The 17,758-nt window shown below is 46.0% G+C and overlaps 1 protein-coding gene across 12 annotated transcripts in view; it reads left to right on the top strand.

The window, feature by feature from the left end:
* The window catches only part of ZNF618 (zinc finger protein 618), a 179,212-nt gene that overhangs the window by 60,095 nt on the left and 101,359 nt on the right, over nt 1–17,758 (top strand). For 3 of the 12 annotated variants that reach the window (XM_082775713.1, XM_082775706.1, XM_082775716.1), the window contains exons 1-2: nt 1,717–1,847; nt 10,026–10,069. In XM_082775713.1, the coding sequence (XP_082631839.1) occupies nt 1,761–1,847; nt 10,026–10,069 (131 nt within the window). In that variant the 5' untranslated portion in view covers nt 1,717–1,760. Of the gene's footprint in view, nt 1–1,715; nt 1,848–10,025; nt 10,070–17,758 lie in introns of those variants that run through there. The other 9 variants (XM_082775714.1, XM_082775715.1, XM_082775705.1 and 6 more) reach the window with 5 other exon arrangements.

Here is a 17,758-nt window from a genome sequence, read left to right as displayed (position 1 = left end):
ACCAGCGCGGTGATCTGTGGGGTTCTGTGGCATTTTCGCACTGGGAAGCAGCAATGGGACTTTGGGGTTTCATGGACATCTGTCCAGGGAGCTACTGTGTTCTGGGGTGGTTTTCCTGTAGATAGGCTTGTCTCTCTCTTTCCCAGCACCACTTTCAGTGCTCAGAGAGCAGAACTTGAGCATCTGAAACAGCTCAAGGTACAGGAGCAGAGGTGCTTCTGGTGAGCCACCGTGCTGTCAGGTGATTCACCAGCTCTAACAAGCATCAGGAGTGCTCCTGATGGCAGAAATGCTCCCATGTAGCCTGTATCTGCATGGTGGAGTTGTACCTGAAGGTGCTTTAGAATAAGGACATCCCATGGTTTGAGATCTTGTGGTGTCTCCTGGCTGGTCGCCGCTTGCAGCTGCTGCCCCAGGGGCCGTGCTCCTTGCAGCACGGCTCTGCTGCCCTTGGCTGTTCACTGTCCCTGTGGCTTCTCATCAGGCTCCTGCCAGCAGTGCCCTGTGACTGGCATGGAACACAACAAGTTCTGTCTGAACACCAGGCAGCCCTTCTGAGCTGTGCAGGTGACAGGGCACTGGCACAGGCTGCCCAGAGAGGATGCGGAGACCCCTCCTTGGGATCTTCAGGAGCCCCCTGGACGTGGTGCTGGGCACCTTGCCCTGGGTGGCCCTGCTGGGGCAGGGCTGGGCCGGGCAGAGCTGTGCAGGCCGTGCCCACTGCATCGCTCAACACGTGTGGAGGAGAGGTGCTGGCGGCTCCTGCGGGCTGGGTAACTCATGCCACGAGAGGCAACCGCAGCTCCGTCGGATGTGGCATTTCAAAGCAGAGCCTACCTACGCAGAGCCAGGAGATGCGCCTGTTTGGAAACGGCAGAACAAAATGTGTTTAACAGCACTTCTGTAGTAAAATGTGTGGGATTCCGTGTATAAATAAGTCCTACTATATTTTTTTTTCACGTGTGCTTGCAGCTTTTTAGATATGTTTGTTTTATCAACTTGGAAAGTTGCCTGTAACAGGATTTTTTAAAAATTGATTTCCTGAGAGTTTCCTGTGAAATTGGAAACCTGGAGAAATGGGTGGATTTCTGAAATACTATCGCATGGTTTCTCTCCCCCTTTTTTCCCCAAGTGAAAAATAATAATACCCTCCTCCCCCCTCAAGGTTTCATTCCATATACATTTATTCTTTAAAAATATTTCCAGCTGTTCCTTTTGCTGGGAAACTCATACCATCTATAAACAAGGGCTTGATTCAGATAATTCTGTTGTTTTGCCTGGTCACTCTGATTTTCCAGCTTTTACAATATGAGAGTTCAGAAGTAATCAGTAATGGTTTTTCTCCTCTTCACCCTCAATTTGATTATTTTTCTCGTAAAGAACAGAGTAAGAAGAGTGTTGAGCAACAGGAGATGGAAAAAATATTTTGATTACTTTTCAGTTGCTTATAATCAAGGAGTAACTCTTTAAATCCAGGGCAATTTACTGCATTGATTTAATTCATAATTTTAATTTCATGACTTTTTTGAAGAAAAAAAAAGACAAAAACAACAGCATACTGAGGTGCATCAGGTTGAAGCTTTTTAATACTTGTTTGAACAGTTGTAGTTTTAGGTTAAAATTTATTTAATGTTCCCTTTCTTCTGTCTACCTCTGCCAGAATACGCTACTTGAATTTCCCTGGGCTGCCACAAGAGAAAAATTGAAATTCAAAGCACAGATTCCACCAGTACTTTCAGCAAGTTCATAAAATTACTCATATGAATATTCCCTTGACTCAAAAGCAACTGCTTGCAGTCCTTAAACCTGTCTGGGACTATCTGAAGTATTGGGAGCCAAAGCAAATGGTAGGTGACACGGAAATCCTGAGTACTTCAAAGGCAATTTTTTTCAGTTTCAGGAGCAAAAACCTCTGGAGTTGTTCAGTGCCTGGCCAAGCTGTTTGTGATATTTTGATCTTTTTTTTTGCTTTCATGTCAATACACTGGCATTAAATCTGGAGGGTAGTTTTCATCTTGTAATCCATGATGTGGATATAACTGTGAGGGGTGCCCTTGGTGCAGGACAGGAAGAGCTGGAGGTGACAGAGATGGCCAGAATTATTTCTTCACTGATTTTGCTGTTTGCGTGGCTCTCCCAGTTACGAGCTAGCAAAACCCTTAATGTGCCTTTTCCAGCAGGGAGTAAACCTCTTCAGTCTGAAACTTTTAGAAGAACTTGTAATTACGAGTTACTGAGCCAGCTCAGAAACTGGGTGGCTGCAAGTAAAACACACGAGTTATTAAGTTAAGATTATAAAATGGAAAGATAATCAGTAATAAGCAAGAAGTAAATACAGTGAAATTTACTGAGAATAATTTCCAGATTTTAATCACTTTTATTATAATAATAGTAATTATTATTATTTGTCTACTTACAATTTTCACCTCTGTGCTCCAACTTTTTCTGCCTGAGATAAGAGTTTGGGGAAAAGTTTGAGCAAACCAAGTCCAGCCGCTTTCAAGACTAAATAATGTTTAAAAAAAAAAAAGAAAGAAAGAAAAAGAAAAATAATTCTTCTGCCAATACAAAGAGAATTGAAATCAGTGTAGAGAGGGCCCCTGGGTTAAGTCAGAACTGAAACTCTAAGCGTGGAAAGCGTCATTCTCATTTCAGCTTCTCCAGTGAAATCTTGTGCTCATGTCTGACCTTTGGGCTGCTTTGGGCTGTGGAGCTCCTGGCTCCGTCTCCATCAGCCATATTCGGGAAGTGCTGAGCAGCTTTGGGACAGCTGGGGACCTTCAGGGAGGGGGGCTGCTGCCTTCCCCAGGCATATGAGAGGTGTGAAGCATCATCAGCTTTTAATTCTCTCTGTTAATTCAGAGATGGGCACCCGGGAGAGACAAGGTACAGATCAGTCAGACTCTGTGCATGGGATCACCCGGGGGGTGGCCCCGTGGGGACGAGAGCATCTCTTTGCAGCTCTGGTGGTTTCTCGTGGAGGGACACTGCAGTGCTCTTGGCTGTCCTTGCACTGTGGTGGTCAAGCAGCACCCCTGGCCTCAGGCGCTGGGAACCACCACCTCTGGGTGCTGAATCATGCTGATAGACCATGCTCTCTGCCTGAATGCATTCCTTGACACGTGTCCTTTCTGGGACATTGGCCACCAGCAAGAAGGAGACACAGGAACCTTAGATGATGGTGTTTTCCCACCTAGAAGTTGCTGTGTAACAACTGATTTCTTTATACTATGAGTAACTGGTTCCAGCAGGCATTGACTGCATGTGTAGATGAGGTGGATGAGCTTATGTTAGTGAGCTAGCTGTAATAAACTCATGAGTTCTGCTCAAACATGCGCCAAGCATGCAGACTTGTTGGTGGCCAAGTGGGGTTGGATAGGTTAATGATGGGTTAATGTTGTCCCAGTGGCAGTGGGGATGCTCTGTCTGTCTGGTGCCTGGGAACTGGTGTGTCACGGCACCACAGAGTCACCTTGGCAGCTTCCAGTGAATGAACTTTGGGAATCTAAACATTAAAACAAGTCTTTGTAGAGCTCGGTTTAAATAATGCATATGCAGAAGTATCTGTAGTCCTGTTGCTGTATTCTCCTCCAGCACTGGGTACGCTGAGTTACAGACTGAAAGATTTCAGTAGATGCATTGGTCCAGTCACTGATGGGTGGACCTGTCCCAGCGCCATTGATGCTGCTTGGGTGAGCCCAGCACCTGGTGATTGTTCCTGCGTGGCTCTTATGTCCCTGATTGTCACCCTTGGTGCTCTTCTCACCTGCTCACCTCTGGCTGGGCTGGGGCTTCATGCACTTCTGTGGCCAAGGTAAGAGTCACCACCTTTCTCATGGTGACCTCGAGTAGAAAATACTCCCACTACTCTTATCTTGGAGTGTGATTTGTTTTTAATACTGGGTTTTCCACCTTGCTGCAGGAGAAAGCATCGACCTCAGTCCCTAAGTGCTCTGAATTTTCACTGCAGCAAGACATCAGCTGAAGGAAGGGGAGGAATTGCCCCAGATGCTCAGCACTAACTCAGCACCGCTGTTCGTCAGGGCAGAGCCCGCGATGAGCAGGGCCGGGGGCACCCCATACCCAGGGCTCAGCTCTGCTGGTGCTCCCTGCCCTCCTGGGGGAGATGCCTTGGTAGAGCTCAGATTTCCTCCTCGTTGAATTTCTTTTATTATTATTATTTTGGTTATTTCTTGAGGGGAATGCTGCAGCTGAGGAAATAGGCAGCACATTCCTCCTTGCCAATGAACTTAGTTGTTCCCTCATGGAAAAATCATCCCTTTCAGAGGCTCATGCAGCCCGTGTAGATGTGCTAAGGTAAAGGGTAAGGATGGGATAAGCCAAGCCAAAGCTTTCCAAAGCATCAGAGATCATTTTGCCTGGTGTAGGGGATACTTTGACTCCAGGAAGTGCATGGGCACAGATGCTCAGCTCACCCAGCAGCTCAGCATCACTCCCTGCCTTTTGTTAAACTTGGGGAGCGTCACTGAGCTGGGACCGGGTGGAGGGAGAGAACAAAGTGGGGGAAATGCAGAGGGCTGCAGTGCAAAATTCATCACTTGAGCTTTTCCTTAGCATTCCCATGTTGACAGTGGGAAGCAAAGGGCACGGGTGTATGGATGGGTCCTGGTGTTCTGCAGATGTTTTGGTGTAGTAGTGGGTTTCTTCTCTCTCTCTCTCTCCCTCTCTTTTTTTTTTTTTTTTTGGTTGTTCTTTAATGAAAGTTAAATAGGAAACTGCCAGTGTCTTACCGTTTGTTTAAAAAAAAAAAAAGAAAAAGAAAAAAAAACACTTCCTGCATTTTCTGTTGCTCTGAAGTTAATAATAATAGACAGTGCAGGTAGGTAGGCCAGCAGTTATTTTTATGGCACATTCCTTTGTAAGATCTGTTTTCAGTCGCTTATCATGTTGCCAAATTTTAATTATTTGGGGTGAAATTTTCCATGCTGGGTATCTGTTTCTGGCTCCCTCCTGACCTGTATGTGTGTTTTGTGTTTTGCCGAAAATGATTCAGCTGTCTTTGGGAATGTATTCAGATTGCTTTTTTTTTTGCCCTTTTTTTTTTTTTTCTTTTCCCTCCCCTCCCCCCCCCCCAGGTAAAACAAACAATTCCACCCTTCCACAAACAATCCAGTGAGTTAACCCGCCTTACTCTGCTTTGGGAGAGGTTGTGAAAGGACCTCACAAGTTTCGATAAAAACATGGAATTGGTAGTATGGGTGAGAACAATTAATTCTTATAAACATTAATTAACACAGGTTGAATGCAGTGCAGTGGAGGTGTGTCAGGCAGCAGTTTGGGGTCGATACTGGTGGATTTTGAGCTGCTACCAGCCGGTGTGGGTCCAGGGCTCCCTGTCCATGCTGGCCCCAGGGTTTGTGGTGGTAACTTCAGTGATCAGACAGAAAGCCCATGCCTAAGTCTGAAATCTCATTTAACATTTTAATGCTTTTTAGTTGTTAATGCTTCTCAGTAACTGTTAAAATGTCGTGTTTTCTTTTCCCAAAAAAGTGTAGCCCTTTCTCTAAACATGCATTTCTGGGGTCAGTTGTACATCTGCTTGGACTCCTAATTTTTGACACTTTTTCCCGCTAGATGTTGACTGATACATTTTCTATTTATCTCATGATTTACTTTTTGCTTACGACTTGAATTGAGGAACATATGGCCAGAAACCACATTCTGGTTTTATGCATTTTAATTTAATAGATATTTATTTGTATTAGTTTTGTTTAACTACCTTAAACGTACCAGATACATACAAAAGTACCTTTGGAATCATATTTTGAATTGTAAATTATTTTACGCAAGAAGCTGTGCTACTAATTATGCAGCAGGAGCCTTGCCTCTGTTGCCAAGCTCCATGTCCTGGTGGAGGCGAGCAGAGCCCATCCTTCCTGGCTCATGGACTGGCAGGCAGGCGCAAACACTGCTCTTCTGCTTTTTCAAGTAAAAATGAGGAAGTCCCTGAATTAAATTAACTGGGTAAACTGGTGTGCAGACGATTTATCGTTCCTATTCCCGAAGACACTACTTCATTGAAAGCTGCTCTCAGCCATTTCAGTATGTTCTGGTTGCCAATGGTTGAATGGCGATTTCTACCAATTCACTGCTTTAACTTTCTTGGGATATTTCTGCTCCTTAAATGGGATGTTCTAGAAGTTAAAAGCAACATTTTGCTTTATATGGGTTAATAGTGTGACCTGCTAAAGTCATCAAAACTTAATATTTGATTCTAAATCCAGCTCATTACAAAATAAAAGAACAAAAGCTTGTTTCAGCCAGATTTTTAGAAACGTGTGCAGCATCTCCCCGTGTTCCCAGTGCTGAGTGTGAGCCCGAAGCTGAGCGGGAGAGGAGAAGAAAAACCTTTTGGGTAGGGCCATGGGCTGGAGGCTTGGCTGGTGCCACCAGGGATTGCGATGCACTGTTGTGCTGGTTTCTCAGGCTGGTCCAGGTGGCGCTTGCTCAGTCTCTGTCCATGGAGCGGGTCGCTGGGCACTGCCTGGCCATGCTCAGAAATAGCCACGTGTCAAGTGGCTCAGGCTGGCCACAATGGCCATTCCTGCAGGTAGCTGCTCACAGGGTGTGCTGCCACCCAGCCCTGCACCAAAGCCGTAAATTCAAGTCCTCAGGTCTGTGACAGGGAGGTTGTTTGTGAATTTGATCTGTTTGGGACCAGCAGCCTGGCAGCAGTCACCTCTGCCCAGACCATCCTGTAGCTGCAGCCCCAGCCAGGCTTCGCCGGGCTTGGCGCTGAACCAAATGGAGCTGTCCCTCAGGAGTCGCGACCGAGATAAAACGCTGGTACAGCAGATTTGCCACTTTGGAAACTGGAGCAGTGTGTGAAGGTTTCTCCTAGTGGCACCTTTGGTGAGGATGGGCTTATTTAAGCATCCAGAAACCTTTCAGAGAGCCAGCCTGGATCTGATGTCCTTCTTTTGGTCTGACAGATCCAAAATAGGAAGTCAGTTGGTAGCTTGCAGCAGCCCCTGAACAACCACGCCACTGGTGTCCATCAGTGAGATCTTGAGCATTTTTCCACATGGGCAGGCTGGGAGATGGTCTCCTTCCCTCCAAGAGCATCTTGGCTGGTGTTAAACTGCCTGGATTGAGAGCTCTCTTCTCTTTGTGGTTCCTTTTTTTTGTCTTTTAAAACAGAAATACGTAATGTTGGTGTGGTCACACCATCACATTTCCCTTTCTGTGCTCCTCGTGCATGTCTCACCCTTTACACTGATACATGCAGCAGCCTAGGATGGGGCAGCCCATGAATTGCTCAGGAAAAGAAGTTAGAAAGCAAAAAAATTGTCATTAGAATTCATTTAAAAAAATAAAGTAGAAGGGGGAAATAACAGAGCAAATGCACACCAAACGTAGAAGGTAAACAAAAAATGAAGTAAATAATACATGTAAAACTGCCAGGGGTCTTCTGGTGCTGCCTCTTCTGGTGCTGCCTGTGGGTCGCCCACATCGCGAGGTGATGCCGCAGGTGGGCCTGGGTCGGGCCTGGACTTGGGCCTTGCGTGTGGGCGCGTTTGTCCTGAGCCTCAAGTGTGGATGCCCCATCCTGTTTCTAGCACGTCACTTGCTCGACTCCAGATACAAGTAGGAAAAGGAGCAATGTCTGTATTGGGCGGGGTGGTAAATCAGATGAGAGGTTGTACACGTGTGTACAAGCATAAAGTATGGCGCTGGGCTATCGGCACGTTTTGTGTTGGAGCACGCTGCCAGCACCATGCTCTCCAAGAAGGAATTTGTACCTAAAGGATACCTTGCTTACATGGAGGACAAACACTGCAAATTCAAACAATTTTCCGAATTTGAGGCTTGATGTAAGCTGCTGACGTACCTCCCTACTTCCCAAACCAAAATCTTTTAATTTTGGGTGGATAGCACACAGTGTTGCCGCTGGAGCGGTGCAGCCTGGTGATGGGAGGGCAGAGTTTGGCTTGGGCTTCTGCGCTGGGGGACTCCTGGAGCTCAGGAGCCTTTCTGCTCCGTTCCTGTTCTGGGGCTGCTCGTACCGAGGGGCGCGGGAGGTGGCTCACGGGCTGCCCGTGAGGCTGGGCTGTACGGAAAGCTCTTCAAAGGGGTGGGCACTGATCTGTAGGGGAGTTCGGGTAATGCTGATGCCATAGCACCCCACAAGGCTTTTGGCCTGGCTTTATGTAAAGTCTCCTTTTTATCTTTTTTTTTTTTTTTTTTTTCCTTTTTTTCTTTTTTGTACACACAGATCTAATCTTCTAGAAAATGCCCTGAAGGTTTGAGCAATCTACCAGTTGCAGGAACCCATAAAGCTTTTTTTTTTTTTTTTCCCATTGTGTAAGCATGACAAATCATTAATTTTTGATTGATTGCTTTGAATTATGGGTGCTCTGACATCCTTTCTGTAGCTGAACAGCTGTATAACAAATGAACATATCAGTGCTCACAAAAGATTGGAGATCTAACAGAAGCAATTACATTGTCAGCTCCTCCCTTCTGGCTTTTCCCAGGCAATGGAGGGAGGAAATTTTTTAACAGAAATTCCTCAAGTGGCTAACAATAATAATAAAAAAAAATACCTTTTTATAATTGAATTAGATTTTTATCTCTTCATTTCCAGTGAATTTCTGAAACCTTCAGAAGCCAGGATGCCTTTCTGCCTTGTGTAACTCAGAGAATCCCTTTGAACAAAATTTCATCCAAAGAATTAAGAAAAATAAAATCAAATTGTAATTTTTTGGTTGCTATTCCTTTAAGATTTCAGAATTGCACCAGTGCACTAAATGTGACCTCCATAACTTTTAAATTAAGAATTTATGCTGGCTTGAAATTTATGAAATATTTCAGCATGAAAGAAAGCCTTTTTCCCTCAGGAAAATTGAGCAATAAATCACAGCACTCTCGATTTACTGCCCTACAGCCAGCCAAAGATAGGATTTTTTTTCCTTCCCCCCTTCGTTCTGAAAAAAAAAAAAATGTAATCATATAAGACAGCTTAGCTGCTATCCTCCCACTCTCTAGAATTTTTAATTTCAGCTGTTTCTGCTTGGATTTATTTCCAATATTCCTGCTCGGCTTTTCAATTTCCTCAGTTATTAAATTTTAATTCAGTGCATTAGCATTTAAATTAAAAAAGGGTTTATTTTATCGAAATCGTTGGCTAGCCCCCATCCTGCTGCACATGAATTGCCTGTTTCTGCCATTTGCACAAAATGTGAAATGCAGCTAATATCTTTTAACTTGTATTTGCACAAATTCAGAAATAAAATTTCTGGGTTTGGAATAATATTGTCTTTCCAAGGAAGCCTCTAATCAGAGAGCTGGAGGAAGGAGGCAGGGAGGAGGTGGCGGCTCCCGCTCATCCCCTTCCTGCTCATCCCGTTCCTGCGACCGGGAGGGCAGGACTGGGCCGCCCGCAGGCGAGCCAGGTGTGTCTGGGCAGGGAGCTCCCCTGGGGGCTCCTTCCCTGCAACCCGGCCTCCAGGCAGGGCAGGGCTTAGAAGAGTCGGGGCTTGGGATGAGGAGCTTTGGGATGACACCCAGTGCCTCCATGCCCAATCCAGCCCGGCAGAGCAAATGCAAGGCACTATGGGATTTTGGTGTAATTTTAGGCTGTTTGAGCTTGGATGCTTTGAATTTTCTTCCAGCAAATTGCGTATTTTGGCCTTGTTTTCCTCCTGCAAAGAATGGATTGTTGCTTTAAACTTGGGAGGTTTCTGGTAGAGCACAGCAAAATAATCGCACAAGTGATCTCCACCAGTTGTTTTTGGATATATCATGGGGATGGGAATAAAAACAAAAAATCACCTTCTTGGTGGAGCTGTCTCTGAAGTCCTGCCTCAGTCTCTGGAAAACTTGGTGCACCTGCTTGGATTTAAGTGCACGACACGTCCTGCCAAAATTAAACATGGAGGATGCATGTGACTCAGAATGGAAAAACTCAAGGTGGCTTTGGTGCAGAAGGCATCCAAAGTGTTGGAATACAGCCTTGCCTTTCTTGACCTAAACAGCCTTTTTTAATGTGTTTTGCCCCACAGGCCGACGAGAGCAACAGCACTGGGAGGAGGAGCTCTTCCAGCAGGTACGTGACAGTTTTCTCTTCTGCGGTGTGACACGGTGGGCAGCTGCAGCTCTGCTGGGGTGCGCTGCCCCATCTCAGAGATGGGTGGTGAGGAGAATGAGATGGGAGTTGTTAGAGTGCAGAGGCCATACACCCATGTTTAGACTTCGCTAGAAATGGATGCAAGAAAGATAATTCTAGCCTTGGGGTCCACGAGGAGATGTTTGTGAGTGCAACGGGGGGGCCCTGTGGCCATGCCTTGGTGCAACAACCATCACAGCACGCAGCTCTGATGGAGACTTCAGTCCGTGCTGCACAGGCTGGCTGGGGAAAGGGCCCATGGCCCAGAGGAAAGTGTGGCACAAAGGCAGGGGAGGTGCTGAGGCTGGGGCTGTTCATGCTGTGGCCTCACTACCTCCTGCCCGTCGGTGCTGTGGGGCATCTTTCCTTGCTGGGTGCACTGGGAGGCGGGAGGTGCACTATGGATGGTGCTTCTCCATCTCCGAGGGGCAGCTGGCCACCTAGCTTCCTTTCTCAGTCAGACAGAAATTCATTTTAATTGGGTTTTCTTTGGAAAGGTGTGCCAGGAGGACAGGGCATGGCATGGCTTTGGTGCTGGTTGGGTTTGTGTGGTCCTGTGAGCTGGTTCCGCCTGTCAGCTGCCCACCAGCAGCATGGCAAACTCATCGGCCAGGTTTAAAAAGTTTTGTGGTAAAAATAGGTGGAGATATAGTAGCTGAGAAATGTGAGGCTGGAAACGGTGTCAGCACTGAGATATACAGGGGAGGGGAGCACATGGTGTGGGAAGGGGAGAGGGCTGCAACAGAGAATGGAAACATCCACGAGAGTTGGTAGGAAAGTCAGGGAAGTGCCAGCACGTGGTGAGGGGACCACCACCCACACAGGGCACGTTTGTGGGTTACATCCGTTTGCGGGTTACATCGGCATGGATGGGGGAAGATAGGCAATGGAAAACAGGAGCCAGTTGACTGCTGTGGAAAAAGTCATTGCAGTGCCGGTTTTGACACCCGTCCTGGTGTCACCTCCATCAGCATCACCTGCCCTGTCCTCAGTGCGGCCCTTTGCAGCGAGCACCAGATCCCAGGCACTGCCGGCCTCCTGCAGAGGTGGAGCTGTATTTCGTGCCCTCCTGTCTGCACTACCCAGTGGTACCATCTCTCTGCTAATGGTATTCCGGAACACCTTTCTACTTCCTCCCAAGACTCAAAAGCACTAAGGAGATCTCCAAAATGCTCTGTGCAGCACTGGGTGCTCCGTGCTGCCACAGCCACCTTTGCGAGGTTTCCAAATGAAACTGCCATTTTGCGGTGCTGTGGCGGTGCCTGGCTTTGGGCACCTCTTGGGTACCTGGTGGCTGGGGCTCGGTGGGCAGATTTCAGCATGGGGGAGCAAGCACCAGCATCGGATGTCTTATGCAAAGGAAAATTTAAGTTTTCCCAGCTGGGGAAAGCTCATCAGTGAGGACCAGCAGTGCTTGCTTTCAGAATGCTGGGAATTAGCCTGGACAAAGCACTGGGAGGAAAGCTGAAAATTGGCTAAGGAGCTGAGCATTGCTTGCTTCCCCCAAAGTTTTTATCCTGACTTTTGATCTGATCTTGTAGCTCCCAGTGGAGGGTTTTGCAGTGCTGGTCCATGAGCTCAGTCTCATGTGGACACAGATGTCTCGCAGGTGTCTGGTGTGGATGTCCTCCCTTCCTGGGCGTGCAGGAGGTGCCCTCGGGCTAAGGACCTGAGCATCCTCTTGGGTGTGAGCCAGAGCCTCTCCAAAGGCAGGCACCCAAACTTGTAGCAGTGGCAGAACTGCTTCCAGCAGCATCACTCTTTATGTACATAGAGAAAGAGCGTGAGGCTGGCCATCACATATTTTCTTTTAGAAAAGTGGAAACAAAATCCACTTCAGCATCTGCCTGGCTGAACAAAAGATGTTCAAAAAACATTTAAAAAAAAAAACAAAAAACAGTTGTTTAAAAAAAAAATGCTGTCAGTGACTGAAGGTTGAAATTTGGATTTGATGAAATCTTCTGAGGCCACTAATGGCTGGGGATACAGAGTAGTTGTTTTTTGAGGTTGTTGCTGCTTGAAACTGTCTCATTAATTGCAAGCTATCATGTTAGGTTTTAAGTATTCATTTATATCAGGAAAAAGTATAAGCAAAATAAGGTTGCCAGGGCAACTTTACCTTTTTACAATTTTTTTTATTATTACTTTTTTTACTATAGCATGCTTGATATTAATGTGGTGACCATAGTATTGGACCGCTCCTGTTTTTATTTATTTATTGGATTGGATTGATTTTATTCTGTTTCAAGTAAATGTTAAAAGCTCTGAAGGCACAGGATTTTACTGATCTTATCACCTCTATAGCTCTGATTGGGCCTGTCTGCTGCCTTTGAAATAACATTGGTTCAGCATGCAGCCATTTTCAGCTGAGAATTAGTGGTGGCAGAAAGCGCACTGTTTCCTACCTTATTAACTTGTATGTGGATCCTGTACCTCACTGTATGCTTGTTAATGGGATATTTTAAAAACCAAGGAGAATTGTTAGGAGCATAGGAAAACTCTTATTTTAAGGGAGCGAGAGATGGCTGTTTGCCTTGGAGAAGATGACAACTAAGAGACAACATGACAAAGCTGTGCATGTTATTGAACACTCCAGAAAAGGAGTAGATCAGAGACTTCTTTTTTTCCCTTTTGCAAGAAAAAAGAGGCAGTCAACAAAATTAAAAGGTAGGAAATTAAAAGCCGATAAGGATTCTTTTTTCACAGAATCACACAGAATCACAGAATCACAGAATTTCTAGGTTGGAAGAGACCTCAAGATCATCGAGTCCAACCTCTGACCTAACGCTAGCAGTCCCCACTAAACCATATCCCTAAGCTCTACATCTAAACGTCTTTTGAAGACTTCCAGGGATGGTGACTCCACCACTTCCCTGGGCAGCCTGTTCCAATGCCTCACAACCCTTTCAGTAAAGAAGTTCTTCCTAACATCTAACCTAAAACTCCCCTGGCTCAACTTAAGCCCATTCCCCCTCGTCCTGTCACCAGGCACATGGGAGAACAGACCAACCCCCACCTCGCTACAGCCTCCCTTGAGGTACCTATAGAGAGCGATAAGGTCACCCCTGAGCCTCCTCTTCTCCAGGCTGAACAAGCCCAGCTCCCTCAGCCGCTCCTCGTAGGACTTGTTCTCCAGGCCCCTCACCAGCTTCGTCGCCCTTCTCTGCACCCGCTCAAGCACCTCGATGTCCTTCTTGTAGCGAGGGGCCCAAAACTGAACACAGTACTCGAGGTGCGGCCTCACCAGAGCTAAGTACAGGGGGACGATCACCTCCCTAGCCCTGCTGGTCACACTGCTTCTTATGCAAGCCAGGATGCCGTTGGCCTTCTTGGCCACCTGAGCACACTGCTGGCTCATATTCAGCCGACTATCCACCATCACTCCCAGGTCCTTCTCTGCCTGGCAGCTCTCCAACCATTCCTCTCCCAGCCTATAGCTCTGCTTGGGGTTATTGCACCCCAGGTGCAGGACCCGGCACTTGGCCTTGTTGAACTTCATGCAGTTTAAGTTTTCTTGCATGATGGGCTGTTGGAGCTGTTGGAGCATATTGTCAAGAGCTGGGCACTCGAGTGGCATTCAGGAGCTCAAATGGAGGATGTCATCTCTAGGAGACAAGGCTCACCTGGGTCACCCATGGTGATGTGGGTCTCTCTTCTGGATGAGAGATGTTTCCGGGGGATCAGTTACCCTGCTGCTGTCTGTGGAAAGTTCCTTTAACCTTCTCCTGAAGCCCCTCCTGAGCAAGGGAAATAGATCTGGATTCACTCGCTATCTGCACGCCAGCCTTGTAGGGCTGCGGACCTCAGGGTGGCTGTTGGGAATCCTCACGACACCATCACAAGGCAAACTGCTTACCAATAATTAATGTCAGCATTCAGATGGTGGGCTCTGGATCTCGACAAGAAATAATTGAAAAACCAAATGTGCAATTATGTCTGACAAGCAGCGTGTGCTTTTCTTGGTCACCAGAGCCTTGTGTAGTCATGTGTTAGACACGGTTTTATATAATTATTACTGTTTATGTGGTGGGTGTCAAAGGAAGGAAGATTTTTAGTTTCAAGTCCTCCGTTGGCTATTTATTTTAAAGTCATTAGATTTGTTTTCAGACTTAACTACACTTAATGTGTGAGACTCCTGCTGAATAAATCAGACCCTGATATAGGAACTGCATCTGTTTGCGGAGGGAACGGAGCCAGCTGGAAGCTCAGCCCCCGTCTGCACGAGGGCTGTCACCAGCCGGGGAACCCGCTTGCAGCACAGATGTAGCTGTGCAGAAAATCCTGCTTCACTCCCCAAACGGAGGTAAATCCCAGACCCGCTGGGTCTGTGAACTGGCTGTGAGAGCCTGGATGGGTCCTGTAGTTACTGCAGCATTTCCCAGCACTGTTGTAAGGGTCCCAAAGACGGTGGGAGCTTTCTTGGAGGTGAAGCTTCAGCAGAAGGGCTGTGCGGGACATGAGCATTTCCAGCGGCTCCTTTGGCTGGGATGTCGAGGTCTCCCAGCTCTGACGTGGTGCACTTTTCCCTAACATGTCAGAGCAAGCTGTGGTGCTTAGGTGCTCTGGCAGTTTTGGTCTTTATCAAGAAGATTGTTGTCAGGAAAGGTTGTGTGTTTTAATAGACCAAGATAGCTGGAAAGTACTAAATGTGCTGCTTTGTTTCTCTTCACCAGATTTTAATTTGTAGTTTTACCTCTTCAAGAATTATGTGATTTCAATAAGATGTGTAAATAAGACTATTTCAGTAAGATGTTTCCACCTGGAGGAGAAGGTGCCAAGACATTCTTGCACCTACTTTGCTCCTTTGCCTTACTGGTGGTATCTTTTCTCCTCCTTCCCTCTCTGTGCATTCTGTCCTTTGCAGACACATCTTCATTTGCAGCTCTTTTAACCCAAAGGGAGGTTTGCCAGGGATGGCACCATCTCTTCTGCAGGCTCCTCTCCCACCTGACCAGTCCTCACCATGTCCCCAGCTTTCAGGGAGGAGGATCTCCAGGAGTGGCCAAGCATGGGTGGGCATCCCTGGGACATGGTTCTCTGAACCTCTAAAGAAAGTTCTGCACCCCACGAAGGGATGTGTGTGAGTGTTTCTAAGAAGCCAAAGTATTTAAACTGTTTCCCCTTCCTTTACAAGGCCACCCATGGGATTTTCAGTCCCAGAAGAGCTTAAGATACCCTGATCCTGCATCAGAAAGAGACAAAGTATTAATAACCAGGCAAGGTATTTAGTAAGTCTTGGTGCTCTCTGAAGGATTCTCACTAGCCATCTTCAAAAAGGTGCAAACAAACCAACCAGCCGACCAAAAAGGAACAAACCAACCCCCCAGAAATCCCCACTAGCTGATTTAAGAAAAGTGGACAGTGGTGTTAAGTTCTGTGCTGTGATGAAGACAAAAACTGTGGGAAACCTATGCCGCTTTCCTTGAAACACAGATCAAGGTCAAGGTGCCGTAGGTGTACACGTAAAAGATGAGACAACAGTGCATAGATGCATCCCAGTGCCTATGGAACCGACATGTTCTCTGCATAATCCATGCCAATTTGCCAAGCCAGACCCAGGAAAGCCTCTGATGGCTTGAGGTGGAGAAATGTGTCTTTCTGGAGATGTGAAGTTCATGAGACGCAGTAGCAATATTGTCTTGGGCAAAGCTAAGTTACCAGGACATAATTTTTCTTAGGTCATTTGCTCTCGTGGCCAGCTTGTGGTTGTTCTGATAAGAGCTTATAGTCTTCTATCTTGTTTACTTTAAATGCGTGTGTATCTCCAGCAACAGGACATCTGCCACCTCATTTGTATCACTCCCCAGCTGAGGAGTTCTTCCAGTCCCGAGGTCCTGTCTCCTTTTCTGGCCGTCTCTTCTGTTTGCTCATTTTATCCCATTCTTCTCACGGCCGTGCTGTGTCATGCTCTCACCCATGGGTCCACGGCAGTCTGGTGTGAGCTTCTCCTGGTGGTGTCGGGGGACCTATGGAGGTCTGCAGACAGTTGTCACCCCCTCAGTCATTTCTTAGTCAAGCAACATAGAGCTCTTTCGCTGATATAAATAAATCCTTAATCTATTCTCTTTGTTTTTCCCTGAATTTCTTTGTCTCTGTTGACATTTCCACGCTTGAAAATTTAAAGACGCTGGCAGCTATTCTATTATCATCTTAAATTTAGTTTTTAACCTGCATCATTTGTATGTCACAGTTTTTATCAGACTGAATTCTTTTGCTTTTGGCAAACACTGAGCGTTTGTTTCTTGTTGGATAAGCCCATTTTTATTTTTTTTAATTTGGTTAGACTTCCCTTTTCAAACCATCCTCAAGATACTCCTAATAAGGACTTAAGGGAATTTGTTTTGCTAATAACTTAGGAATTCTTTGTGGCTCTTTACTATTGTTCATGTTTGTATTTTAATGTTTATTTTCTAGAGGAGAGGCAGCCTGATTTGGTCCTGTAATTTACCTGTTCTGAAGGATTTGGAGCTTTGGAGCTGTTGAGCATCCCTGGAGGAACGAACACACAATTAAATTTCTCTTACACTTACTGAAGCAGTTTGTTGTTAGGAAAGGTTGTGTGTTTTAGTAGACCAAGAATGTTCAAAAAAAAAAAAAAAAGTATGCTGCTTTGTTTGTATGTTTTCCTTAGATTTTAGCAGTTTTTTCATTTATGGTGTTATCTCTTCAGAAACATTTTATTTCTTTTATGTCTTGAGACCCTCACTGCTACAAAGCTGTTGATACAGCATGCATAAGAACTCTCTGAGCAGATGAACACATATTCCTGTTAAGAATTTCTTCTTTTTTGCATTGGGGGATTCCTGCTAAATGCAGGCATATGTGTTCTGCAGTCAGTTAAATTATGGTGACGGTCGAGGTTAGGATCACTACGTAAAGCTCAGAACATGATGGTGCAACAATCAGGCTAGAACACTGGAAATCACTTCAGTTGATGCTTTCTTGAGATTGTGCTGTTAGTTGGTCCCTGGGGTCCTCGTGGTGCTGATCATGCTATGCATGATTACCACCATGCCATGTGTTGGATTAGTTAGTTTGGTGTTTTTGAAAGTTATTGCCTCTCTTTTTGGCTGATGTTGCCTCTCTCTGATGGCTGGCTGCCATCTGAGGCAGGTAGTGATCCAACTTGATGCATCTCTCTTCTAAAAAGCTCTTAGGTTATTCTGAATTTATGAACTCCATGACAGCTGTGGTATCTATTGAGCAACGTTTTTCCAGGGTTGCCTAAATGGCAGTTACTGTTGTATTTCTGCCTGCAGAAGGATGTGGTGTCACACTCTGATTTTAGTTTGTTTTTGGAGGGAAAAGCAGAAAACTTGGATGTGTCCCAGGAAAGGACAAGGTTTTGGGCTGTATTTCTTACCTCAGAAATTATCTTTGCATGTCCAATTAATGTGATCTCCTCAAATCTAATTGCTAAATTTGCAGGATGGGTCTCAAAGCCCCTGAGAGTTGCACATTAATCCTGGTTAGCCTCAGCTTATTTTGGTTAGTTTGTAAGTGATTACTGCATTCCAAAAAGTCATCTCTGGCACAGGGTGGGTGCACCAGCCTGGTGAAGCAAACCCTCTGGCTGACCAAGGATACAGCCCATAGGACTCTGAATGAAGCAAGCAGAGAGATTTGAAG

Source organism: Aythya marila, assembly GCF_965140915.1.
Source record: "Aythya marila genome assembly, chromosome: 19".
Classification (NCBI taxonomy): Eukaryota; Metazoa; Chordata; class Aves; order Anseriformes; family Anatidae; genus Aythya; species Aythya marila.
The sequence above is the reverse complement of the archived record's forward strand: the minus strand, read 5'-3'. Positions and strand labels throughout refer to the sequence as shown.